At 39.0% G+C, this 12,451-nt stretch overlaps 3 protein-coding genes across 3 annotated transcripts; 1 reads left to right on the forward strand and 2 right to left on the reverse strand.

Moving 5' to 3' along the window:
• Window positions 1-23: 23 nt before the first annotated feature.
• On the reverse strand, window positions 24-876 carry LOC127521605 (histone H2B 3). Its single transcript, XM_051910955.1, has one exon. It carries the CDS (start codon window positions 809-811, stop codon window positions 431-433), a length of 381 nt encoding a protein of 126 aa, XP_051766915.1. The 5' UTR covers window positions 812-876; the 3' UTR covers window positions 24-430.
• A 170-nt stretch (window positions 877-1,046) lies between these two features.
• On the forward strand, window positions 1,047-1,976 carry LOC127521604 (histone H2A). The gene has a single exon (XM_051910954.1). It carries the CDS (start codon window positions 1,138-1,140, stop codon window positions 1,522-1,524), a length of 387 nt encoding a protein of 128 aa, XP_051766914.1. The 5' UTR covers window positions 1,047-1,137; the 3' UTR covers window positions 1,525-1,976.
• Window positions 1,977-2,869: 893 nt separating this feature from the next.
• Window positions 2,870-8,585, reverse strand: zpr1 (ZPR1 zinc finger). The gene is made up of 13 exons (XM_051910950.1): window positions 8,332-8,585; window positions 8,002-8,163; window positions 7,784-7,874; window positions 7,480-7,550; window positions 6,969-7,055; window positions 6,737-6,859; window positions 6,509-6,635; window positions 5,083-5,153; window positions 4,902-4,991; window positions 4,718-4,828; window positions 4,541-4,630; window positions 3,629-3,694; window positions 2,870-3,462 (listed from the first exon to the last, which is right to left on the reverse strand). Exons 1-13 carry the CDS (start codon window positions 8,446-8,448, stop codon window positions 3,343-3,345), a joined length of 1,326 nt encoding a protein of 441 aa, XP_051766910.1. The 5' UTR covers window positions 8,449-8,585; the 3' UTR covers window positions 2,870-3,342.
• Window positions 8,586-12,451: the final 3,866 nt, after the last annotated feature.

Raw genomic sequence — 12,451 nt, forward strand, 5'->3', positions numbered from 1 at the left:
GGCAGGAAAACTCGCAATTCTGGTTGTAGTTACCATTAACCAATATATTTATTTGTGGTAAATGGCAGGGTAATTATGAAGAAACATTCAGGCATACGACATTTGTTTCAGTATGAATACAGTACAGCAAAATGTTTTCATACAAGAAATCAATAAAAACCAAAGCCACAGTGTTTTCCTCCGGTAACTTAATAAATGACGACCATATGCCATAATAGTACAAGTGTTCACACGTGCAAATACGATCAAACATGAACAACCTCAGGTGAATGTTGGTGTTACGGATGGAAAGCACTGTGCGTGTGCTCTTCCAGAGCTGCGTTACGCTCGAGATGTACCAGAGGTCCCTCATGCGGACATCAAACAACAGTGGATGGTTTTCGTCTTCCATCCTTAAGGATAGAGTCCAGTCCATCTTGTTTGTTCACTTTCACTTGGAGCTGGTGTATTTGGTCACGGCCTTTGTGCCCTCGGACACGGCGTGTTTGGCCAGTTCTCCCGGCAGGAGCAGGCGCACGGCCGTCTGGATCTCCCGGGATGTGATAGTGGAGCGCTTGTTGTAATGCGCCAGGCGCGAGGCTTCTCCGGCGATGCGCTCGAAGATGTCGTTTACAAACGAGTTCATTATGCCCATAGCTTTTGAGGAGATGCCGGTGTCCGGGTGGACTTGTTTCAGTACTTTGTACACGTAAATGGCGTAACTCTCTTTCCTGGTCTTACGCCTTTTCTTATCCCCCTTCTTCTGGGTCTTGGTGACAGCTTTTTTAGACCCTTTTTTGGGAGCGGGCGCTGACTTCGCAGGTTCAGGCATTGTGTCGGTTTTTCACAAAAGCTCAACTGTCAACAGAATCGTTATGTTATGCGAACGAGCTGCGCACATTTCTGCCCCTTATTTATAGAGTCGGCATGCAAATAAGAGTGAGCACAGTCTCGGTTTCGATTGGATGGCGTTCTAACGTCATGGACTGAGTTTTGAGCGGCGATTGGCTGTTTGTTGTACAGTGAATCCATCCAGTCAGAGCACACATCCGGGTATAAATACCAATCCCTGCTTACATCATAAGCGAAAGCGCATTTGACTACCAACACTAAACACGACGTTACTAGCCAAACAGGCCGTTCCTTTGTTGTCAAAACATGTCTGGAAGAGGTAAAACCGGTGGGAAGGCCCGCGCAAAGGCCAAGTCTCGTTCATCCAGAGCTGGACTTCAGTTTCCAGTCGGACGTGTACACAGATTATTACGCAAGGGAAATTACGCCGAGCGCGTAGGCGCAGGAGCCCCCGTGTATTTGGCCGCTGTCCTGGAATACCTAACTGCTGAGATCCTCGAGCTGGCAGGCAACGCAGCCCGAGACAACAAGAAAACAAGAATCATCCCCCGTCACCTGCAACTGGCTGTCCGCAACGACGAGGAGCTCAACAAGCTTTTAGGCGGCGTTACCATCGCGCAGGGCGGAGTGCTTCCAAATATCCAGGCAGTGCTGCTGCCCAAGAAAACCGAGAAGCCTGCCAAGAGCAAGTAACGGGCCTTTGCGTTCACGGACAATGACACAAACGCAGCTCCGCTAGTTTGAGTCCAAGCAATGTTATGTTCCCTTCACGTTATATTGTGTTTGTTTTAATGAAGACGACAGCTGCATCTTGTAAACTGATTTTTATTTCTAATATTGATGATTGCTCTTTTGGACAGACGCACTCCCTCACACAAGAAGAGACCTACACCACCACTGGCCATAAATGGCCATGGGACATTTAACCTGCCATCATGGTGGACTATCCTTGCTGAAAGAAAAACAAACAAAACAACTCCATTTGCGGGGTGAATGAACATTTAGTAGTTCATTGTATATGGACCAATGTTGGTTACATTTTATTTGTCACCGCTTTAAATTACATGCAAGTCATGTCCTTTATCTGCTGTTCAGTGTTTATGTTGTTTCAATAAATGTTAAGTGCCAGTGGAAGGCACAAAGAACCCGTGATTCATTGTTTTTCTCGAAGCCGCATTGTGCTGCATGACTTGAATAGTCTAAAAGAGAAGCTCAAATTAGAAGTGTATCAAGTATGATACACCCCCAGTACAGTATAAATGGGGCACTCGGTGTTTTTTACACTACGAAATTGATAGCACGTAATTAAAAATAGAAAAATCATTAAATTATGCAAATTTCTGAGCTGAAGATTTAAACCGAAAAAGCCGTTTAATTGTGCATGGAGCGAGTCTCCTCTTATGGGCACCACCATGTTGACATCACATGACTTGTCATGTCATGTCAGTTACTGACAATAACAATTTACTTGGTCACCAACTGCTCACTGTGCTTTACAATACTAAAACAATAAAAATAATTTGACTACAAAAATTAAAAACCAATAATAACTATATAATTCCTACCATTATTTTTATGCAAATTTACACATTTTGGGCAGTCTTGAGAAGGAATGGCGATAAACAATACATAATGTTTCTGAATTTGTGAACACTGTTGTTTCCTATTAAAAGGACAGTGATGTAATGGCTTTTTTTTTGGGTGCTATTCTTCAGAGACTCGACAAATGGTATCATTTATCAATAGTAACAATATTAAGGATGAATAATTGATAATTAGAAAAGTGCAAATATAAATAAACAATGGCCAAACTTACTGGTTTATCTAGACAAACAAGTACATAAAAAAACACAATATAGCCCAATAAATGTAAACAAAAACAGAATGCCTCTTCATCAGTGTAACTGCATGTTCCCATACAGTCATAAAATCTATTAGCTACAGCATTGTGCTGAGTTTTGATGTCATGCTGAAGCCATTGTTAATTAGATTTCTTACTGAAATGTGCAAAGTTAGGCCTAAATAGATCACCACCATATTATTACATATTTGATACACTTTTATTGTACAAACAAAACTCTTATTATATTACAGCCTTTATGATTCAGTCCAATTTAAAGGAAAAGAAAATGCGTTCACAGGATTCACATCTGCAGTGTGCTTAAGACTACTTTATTGTCTGTAGTTTTAAGTACTACAAAAACTTTGTAACAGTTCTGTTGTTACACTGTTAATTAACACAAGTGCTTCATAGCCAAGATGACCATAACTTATAACTTAATTATTTAATAGGCAGCAAGGAAAATTCAGAACCTTGCATTTATTCAAGCCAAAATAGTTATTTTTTTCCCCTCTCAAATCATAATGATGCTTTTTAAAGACCACATGGTTTTCAGAAGTGGTAATTACATGAGATATTACAATAAATGTAAAAATGAATTAAATAATGTTATATAATGATTTAGACAGAATTTGGCAACATATAATCTCCATTTTTCTCTGACTTTAAGCCTATTTCTCTGCGTACCCTTCGGTTTTCATGTCATTGAGCCCTAAGTCTTCGTTCTGCTCAAAGGTCCTGGTGTACTTTTCAATCTTCATTTCTGGATCTGGATCTGGGGCATAAACATTCTGCAAAAAGGAGTCAGATTAGCCTTCACATAAAAAGAACAAGATATATACATCCAAATGTTTAAAAATCACACAATTGAAGACATTAAATTTTAAGCTTAACCATAAGATATCTTAATAAGATTCTTTAAATAAAACAATGTTAAAAAAGTTTAACTGGCCTCACCTGAAGATAACTATTGCCTGTCGGATCGTCCAGGATAATATGCACATCCATTTCCCCTGCCATTATCTAAGAAACATTGTGTAAACACAACAAATTAAATTTCTTGACAATTCTACACATAAAATAAAAGGAAACTTATTTTAAATAAAAAAAAAACTATATATATTTATATAATAATATTTATATAATTAAAAATATTTGATTAGTTCACTTTAAAATGAAAATTACCCCAAGATTTTCTCACCCTCAAGCCAGCCTAGGTGTATATGACTTTCTTCTTTCTGATGAACAGTCTGAGTTATTTTAATAAATATCCTGACACATCCAAGCTTTATAATGGCAGTGAACGGGGCAACGAGTATGAAGCTCAAGAAAGTGTATCCATCCATCATAAACGTACTCCACACAGCTCCGGGGGATTAGTAAAGGCCCTCTGAAGTGAAGCGATGAGTTTTTGTAAGAAAAATATCCATATTAACAAGTTATAAAGTAAAATATCTAGCTTCTGCCAGACTGCCTTCCGTATTCAACATACGAAGAAACTGTAATGCCTCTCGCAGTTCAAAATGCTTACGCTACGTCCTACGCCTTCTGTATTCAACTTACGGAAAAAAGAGTAACTGACGCCAGCTAGGTTTTTTTTTTTGTAAGTTGAATACAAAAGGCGGTGATGAATAGGATGCACTTTCTTGAACTTCAAACTCGTTGGTCCCGTTCACTGCCATTATAAAGCTTGGACGCATCAGGATATTTATTAATATAACTCAGACTGTGTTCATCAGTAAGGAGAAAGTCATATACACCTAGAATGGCTTGAGGATGAGTAAATCTTGGGGTAATTTTCATTTTAAAGTGAACTAATCCTTTAACAGTGAAGAACATTAACAGATATGTTAGTAATATCATTCAAACCTTGTCAATCTTTTGCCCAAAAGCCTCCAATTTTTTTGTTCTATCTGCTGAAGAGCTGTCTCCACACATGAAGGGGTTTTTTGAAACAATCTAAAATAAGCATAAAAGCATGAAATAAGCATAAAAGAGGCTGTTTGTTGATAACAACCAAAGCGTTAGCTGGGCTTTGATTCCTACCAGGTCTTTGATGTCCTTGAGGAGTCCTTCCAGCGTAGTGAACTTCCCTCCGAGAGCAGCCATCCCCAACTCAAACTCCAGCTCGGGAATCAACACGCTACACGTCTCTGACTGTTACACACATACATATGAATGATGAAAAGGTAAAACATGCTGACATTGTGTCACATGGAGTCAAACCCACCTTCAGCAGGTCTCTGGACATATCTGAAGGGTCGGTTAAGTGGAGAGTTATTCTGGTTCCCAGCTCTTCTGTGGCTCCTCCTGATTTCACCTATTTAATGATGTTCACAATAAATTCCAATACATAACACAAGAACAGCAAAAAAAATAAACAAATGTATAGCATGGTTTATTATTCCCACCTCATTGGTGCGATGTCCACAGCTGTCGCAATTAGTGGCCATTATAATGACCTCTTTAAAGTGTGGAATTTCTGCAATTGGGTTAAAGGGACCAATAAACTGATTTTTTTCAATTATAACCCACAACTGTTAAGGCCTGTTCACACCAAAAACAATAAGCACATACTGCAGTTTTGTCATCTGCCACTTTAAACGCATGAGCTTTTTAAAGTAGACTCTGGACTCTGATGGGCTGTCAATGTTTTTATTGTTCATCAGCTGGAAAAAAAATCATTCTTACAGTGACTCCAACGATATCGTTTCAGTTGTGATGTGGACTCTGCTATTCTTTTATACTTTGAGCGAATTTTAGAACTATATCTTTATCATTATCCTTATAGTTATTGGTGTGAACGGGCCTTTAGACATCTTTTATGTACCATTTCTCCATGTACCATTTTATGCAGTGCCAATTTCACAAAAGACTATCACACTAAAATGCTTGCAAAACTTAGATTTGCTAATTTTAGCCACAACTTGAAATGAAAATCTCCAAGGGCTCCCTTGGTACTAGAGGTGGGCGATATACCAGTAGACCTGATTAGCCGGTAGAAATTTGTCAACCCTTAGAGATTTTGGACTATTGTTTCTATCACTGTTACGCTGCATTCACACGGGGTGTCTGCGTCGACGCTTGACAGAAGGCATGTCTGAAGCTTGTGCTGACACGACCGTCATAGTGACAACAGCCTATCACGTTACTTTTCTGGTGTTGCATGAACTCAATTGGCTAGCGTCTGTGCTAGGGTATTTGCATAGGCATTCTGATTGGCTGACGCCTGCGTTGGCGCTTTAAAAGTTGAAAACCTACGTAACGAAACCCACAATTCAGTTCGGCAATGCACGATGTCACCCATTCAAAGTAAATGAGAAGCGTTAACGCCGACGCCCCATATGAATGCACCGTTACGCTCACATGATGTTGCTGTGCTGCGCAGTCACAAAAGCTTATCATTTTAATGCATTTCTAAGCATTGCAGTTTAAGTCATTAAGTGAGAACTGAAGACGAGAACTGAACTGAGTTCTATTTGCTGCCTATTTAGGCTTGAACGGTAAATACATATTATGTGTCAAAATGACCTTCTTGTTCACTTTCAACCACTTCAAAAGGTAGTAGAAAATGTATTTGAACAGATTGCTTTCGTAGTGTAAACACTCATGTGGTCGAATGTGTTGGAACAGCCACAAAAGACCGTCTACTCTCCGCCTACTGACCTAATGCATAAACATTATGGGAAGCGTGCTAGCCAGACGGGATTTAAACATTGTCAGCTGAAGACCATCGTCTACTTGTGATCCGATCGACCAAAACACATCTTAAAACCAGGTGTAAACAGGAATACATTTGAAAATTCATGTCATTTGCTGGGGTATTTTAAAGGATACGGACAAGCTTCATGTTTGTATTGGCCGGGGCGTTGCATTCTGGGCAGTTAGTGTTGAACACTAATACCTCATTTCTCATTGTGTCTATATCATCCCCTGTCTTTTCATCGTCTTGTTCTTCCTCTGCCTAAAAAAAAGAGATGGTAGATGTTGAAGAAACTGAGATCTTGCAGTACTGCACTCATAGTTGAAGTCAACAGCAGAACAGATGCTGTAGCAGTTTCTCACCCCTATTCCTAGTGCAGTGTTGTGTTCAGCTGTCCTGGTGTAATACGTGACAGAGAGAGCGGTGTCTTTCTGAGGCGCAAACGGGTTCTCAATAAAACTATTCCCTGATGGATCATCAATAATCTGTAGACAGAAGACAAATGCGGCATTCATTAGTTCATGATAATAATACAGTTTAATCCTTTGTCAATCGCATGGAATTTTTCTGCAGTTTTCCTTCAGCAAAACTTACTAATGTGAATTCCTCTTCAACTTCTTTAAGTTTTTTCAGCCTCTGGATGAATTCATCTATTTTTTCAGCTACAGCTGGATCTGTTGCCTGCAATGCGGAGAGGAACATAAACAGAACTGTTTATAAATATATTCAGATATACAGGAACATAAACAGAACTCTCTCTCTATTTATATATAATTATATCTCTCTAAATATATACATTTATATCTAAATATTATAAAGGGAACTTGATATAATTTTAAAATCTTTATTCTCTATATATTTATATATTTAATCATTTTATATTTAATGTTTTTTTAAAAGAATAAATAAGTTCCTTTTTAAACCCCATATTAAAAATATTGCCACTGCTTTGGCAGTGAAGAACATTAACAGAAAACAGAACACTTTGCATAAATACTTCACACCTGATGAAACGTACAGAATGAACAAGGCTACTTAAAAACATGACCTCAAGGATTTTTTTTATTTATTTTTTTAAAATCTGAGATACACAGATAAAACACACCTTTCTAGTAGGTTGGTCTTGTTCTAAACCTGCCACTGCTCTGTCCAGAAGGCCCTCAATTGTGGACAAGGCTAACCCATCAGAAAGAAGACAAAAAGTAATTATTGATAAACTTACAAACAGTATTTATTATATTATAATTTACAAAATATCATTCTGCAGATTATAATCCATTACACCATAATAAAAAAAAATTCAAGTTGAGTTACAGGCTGTAACTGCATTATAATCCAACCAGAACATCATCTTTTCAATAACAGACTTGTACTTCAGTTAGAGGTCAAAATGGAAATACATAACTTACAGCCCTTCTGTGTGAAAGGAGGAATTTCAAAATCAAGTTGTGGAATTCTGGTGGACGCGCTGTCAGACTTCACAACCTCTCGATTCATGTCCTGCACAAAAGGAAAAACTACTTGCTGATTCCTGGGATAAACTTCAAATATGACTACATGACATGCCTCCTACATGAATGTATAATAAATATCTAAAAACAGTATGGTCCACGTTAACAGTCCGTACCTCTTTGGTCTTCACTTGTAGTGTGTACAGGACACCTTGATCTTGTATCCGGCCAGCAGACTGGATTTCTGAGTTGGTCCAGTTACAGTGTGGACATGTGAAGGAGCTGATGATGATTTCTTTGAAGAAAGGGATCTTAGTAAGCAGAAGACGTGTGCTTCCCTGGACGGGTCATAAAATTGGCATCAAATAAATGTATTAATTTGTTAAAAAAAAAAGTAATACTTGACATACGCATTACCCAATACTACTACTACTACTACTACTACTACTAATAATAATAATAATAATATTAATAATGATAATAATAATAATAATAATAATATGTACATTTTCATAGCAGTTCATGCACAAACTCTCAATCACTGTAGGTTGATGATCTTCATCATCTGCATTAATGTCCTTAAAAACGCCGCCGCGGATGTGCTCCTCCTCGATAACTGACATCTTGTCAGGTACTGTAGGTTAAAAGTATTTAAACTGTCTGGTTTACTGGTAGAAGTGGTAAGCTATTATTGAGTGCCGTTCCGCTAGAAGTTTCCAGCAGCCTTCGCACGTTTTTTTGTGTGCGCCGAATCACCACCGGGTCAGCTCAAGTTAACAAGACGTGTCAAAATAAAAGTCTCGACTACATATTTGTGATAGAACAAATAACGTCTGGTTTCATAGACAGGGCTAGATTAAGCCAGAATAAGGCATTTCAATTAGGATATTTAAGTGGCTTTTATAAAAGTGCCTTATTAAAACAAAAAACAAACAAACAACAACAACATTACAGTTAGCCTATGCAGCTTGAGACAAAACAATGGCACTGAAATATTTTAAGATGTTCGTGCAAGTTGCTTTCAGTTGAAACAGCTCAAACGTGCATTTTAGTCTGGGACTAGGCTTAAGCCTTGTCTGTATAATAGGCCTACATAATTTTTCGTTTGAATTAGTGTTGTAATAATATTGGGTCTACACGTTTTATTCCATAGTATTCAAGCTAGAGATCGTCTCACAAACAGAAGGCGCCCCGTGTGTTTTACTGTGCGTGTCGATTTCCCTACTAAAAATATTAGTTTCCAGACATCACATAAATTAGGACCAGTTATTTTGCTGGGTTGTTTCCAATCAGCAGCCACTAGATGGCGCTCCATCAGCTTCTGTCTCTTTACCGCATGCTTTCTGCTAATGTAGAGCTGCAAACCATGGCAAACCAAGATTCTGCTAATACACAAATTCTTTATTCTCAGTGGTCTAAAAGACACACTTTGTGTTTATATGGATGTAAACAACCACATAAGACATTTCTTAAAATAAGGCATTCGGGATTTCACATGGTTCTTCTGACCATATAATTGATTGTCTCAGGCCCTAATGGTTAGAGAGTCAGACTGGTAACCCGAAAGTTGCGGGTTTGACTCAAAATACCGGCAGGAAATGACTGAGGTGCCCTAGAGCAAGGCACCTAATCCCCAATTTCTTTCCGAGCGCCACAGAAAAATGGTTGCCCACTGCTCCGGGTGTGTGTGTCCACGGTTTGTAGTGTGTGTGTGTGTGTGTTCACTACTCACTACTCTTAATGTGTGTGCACTAACTTGGACGGGTTAAATGCAGAGGACAAATTCCGAGTATGGGTTACCATATTTGGCCTTCACATGTCACTTTCACTTTCATAACGCCTGAAGACATTTACACTGTGCGAATCTTATTGGCCTTCAGCACAGTGTTGCAACTGCTTTCAATTGAAAGTAGCTAAAAGCTAAATGTCACTAGATATAATAATGGCAAATTCATTGATCTATATAAATATGAATAGAGATCAGTCGGAAAAGTAAGAATCTAGATAAGGTTTGTCCAAGAAGTTGTAAATTTGTCCCTAAACTTTTGAAAAAAGTCTCAAAGGGGGTGGGGAAGTCACCAAATCTAGTGACAAAATCCTAAATTGGCAACACTGCATCAGCATCTCATTCACTGCAGTGTTTACATCCATGTCATATAATGTCCTAGCCAGAAAATAAGCTGTTTTACTCATAGCAGACCAGCACTGCGTAAACAGGCACTTGGTGACAGAAACGACAAAACTACTGCTGTAATACAATATAGAATATGTATTATAATATACATAATTAACAGATATAAAGCAACAGGTATATCCATTATGCAATTATGTCTGTAACAATACTCAGTTGTGTGAGATACGTAATGTATGATTTTTACTCTATTGAGGTTGTGTATCAAAATAGGGAAGTTTGTTTTTTTGCCTGGTGGTGGTCAGTAGGTAGTGTGAATTTGATCATGTGTTTTTTTTCCCCTTGCTAATAAAGATCTTCCTGTTTCTGCGTAGTTGTTTAGCCTTTTTGTGCAATCTTCCATACTGTGATGACACTTATAGTGACGCTGTCAGGGTGCTGTCATAGAGATTAAAAATATCTTTTATTCGACCATCCAACATTGTTAGATGCTTGTGCTATAAAATCTGAATAATTTCTTCACATAAATATCCAGATATAATCAGAAGATTTTATAAAGAAATAGTACAAAATCTACAGAATTAAATAGAAATACATCTAAATAAGTAGATGGTTGCTTTTAAATAATAAAGAAAAATATTCTATTTTAAAAACATCTATTTATTTCCAGGTTTAAAATACACTTTGAGTTCCAGATTTTCAACACTGAAATATTCTGCCAAAGTCAAGAGATGGTCAGTGTAGATCAGGGCTCTTCAAGTAGTTTCATTCGAGGGCCGGATTATCAAATCAAAAAGGGGGGAAGGGGTCTTATTGGTAAAAATTATTTTATTAATTATTAGGCTTAAATGAAAATATCATCACAGTGAGACTTGGTAACCACAGGTAAAACCATACATGGCTACTCACAACTACCGATGTCAAATGATATTATATGTTGTATAGGTCTATAAAAAAACACCTAAACACAGGTAAAATACACCTTAACAAAAACATGAATTATATATTCCCCTACCCACGTAATGAATATACTGCAATATAAATGGCTATAACATAGTTTTCAATATAAATATTCCACATTTCCAAAAACCATGGTAATTTACTACAGTTTATTCACGGTAAAAGTTTGTGTGTTAGTGTGGTGATTTTGGGATTTAAAAGTCTTCTATCTTCATTCATGGCACAATGTTTCTCCTGTTTTCCTCATCAGTCTTGTTGAGAATGTTGAGGCTGTTTCATCCGATTTAAAAGTAGTTTAATCATCGAGTGATTTGTAGTTTGTAAACGAGAGGTGTGTCGAATTGAAGCGCTAATCTCACTTGATGTGGCAAGGCTATTTAATAATGGTGACCTGGAATAAACGCAGCTCCTTTAAGCTTTCGTTCTGTTATCCACTGGGCCGTGCTGCGTAGTTCAAAGTAAACTAGTGAAACGCCTGAAAACAGCGCTATTTGTTCTGTATTTGTCGTTACTGACCGAGAAATCACCTCAGATGATAGATGTGACAGGGCGGTCCGAATGAATCCAAATCGTTTCAGAAACCGTTTCTCAGGTCAGTCCCTCAGAGGAGGAGGGAGATTGAGGTGCCGCGGGCCAGATGAAGATGATTGGGGGGCCGAGAGTTGACGAGCCCTGGTGTAGATACTGGATGATTCATCACACAACTGAGGAAGGTCATTAAAATTGATGGAGATCTTTAAGAAACTAACAATATTAGTATATTTAGGGGTTCAAGCGGTAAAACACTGAAACCCTATTGTAATTGGTAAAATTTCCAAGGATCAGCATTCTCCAGCATTCTCCCCTTCTCCCCTGCCGCTCACGTCGGCAGCGTCTGGGTCCAAAGTTGCCTTGACACAACAAACCGACGCTCCACACCCGACGGCCAAGTAGCACATCCGTTCTTCAGAAGTGTGCTCGCGAGCATCCCCTTTGTGGCCGCTAGGCGCCCTCGACGCGCACTTCAGCTGAGCCCGCAAGTCTGCGAGCTACGCAGAGGACTTTACCCGGCAGTCAAAGCGGCATTACGTCGCGAAAGTCCGAACTCAGAGGAAGACCCTGAGGGTTTAGAGTGCCATTTGGGATTCAGCCAATGTCTTTGTCCGAAGTGCCATGATTGTCTGTGAATAAGGACGATGGCTGAATCCCAAATGGCACGCTTCTATGCACTTTCGGTCTTGTGGACTTAGAATGGCTGCCGTGTGTCCGTTAAGTCCACAAGACCGTAGGGTGCCCCATTCATCATTTTAGGTTTCAGAAGGGTGCTTGCAAGTGTCCCCTTTGCTGCCGCTATGCGCCCTTGATGCGCACACAAGTCTGCAAACTACGCAGAGGACTTTACCCAGCAGTCAAAGCGGCATTATGTCACAAAAGTGCAGACTCAGAGGAAGACCATGAAGGTTTAGGGGCCATTTGGGATTCAGCCATTGACGTATCTCTAAAAATATGTCTGCCATCAGCAGTTTGAGCAGCTATCAGACAAGGTTAATGGAGGC

Source organism: Ctenopharyngodon idella, chromosome 10 (assembly GCF_019924925.1).
Source record: "Ctenopharyngodon idella isolate HZGC_01 chromosome 10, HZGC01, whole genome shotgun sequence".
In the NCBI taxonomy this organism is placed as follows: Eukaryota; Metazoa; Chordata; class Actinopteri; order Cypriniformes; family Xenocyprididae; genus Ctenopharyngodon; species Ctenopharyngodon idella.

Coding starts and splice junctions, on each gene's coding strand:
- LOC127521604 (XM_051910954.1), top strand. CDS start 1,138: ATGTCTGGAAGAGGTAAAACCGGTGGGAAGGCCCGCGCAAAGGCCAAG.
- LOC127521605 (XM_051910955.1), bottom strand. CDS start 811: ATGCCTGAACCTGCGAAGTCAGCGCCCGCTCCCAAAAAAGGGTCTAAA.
- zpr1 (XM_051910950.1), bottom strand. CDS start 8,448: ATGTCAGTTATCGAGGAGGAGCACATCCGCGGCGGCGTTTTTAAGGAC. Junction 8,164..8,331: donor GCATGAACTGCTATGAAAAT/GTACATATTATT, acceptor TGACCCGTCCAG/GGAAGCACACGTCTTCTGCT. Junction 6,860..6,968: donor TTGAAGAGGAATTCACATTA/GTAAGTTTTGCT, acceptor TTCTGTCTACAG/ATTATTGATGATCCATCAGG.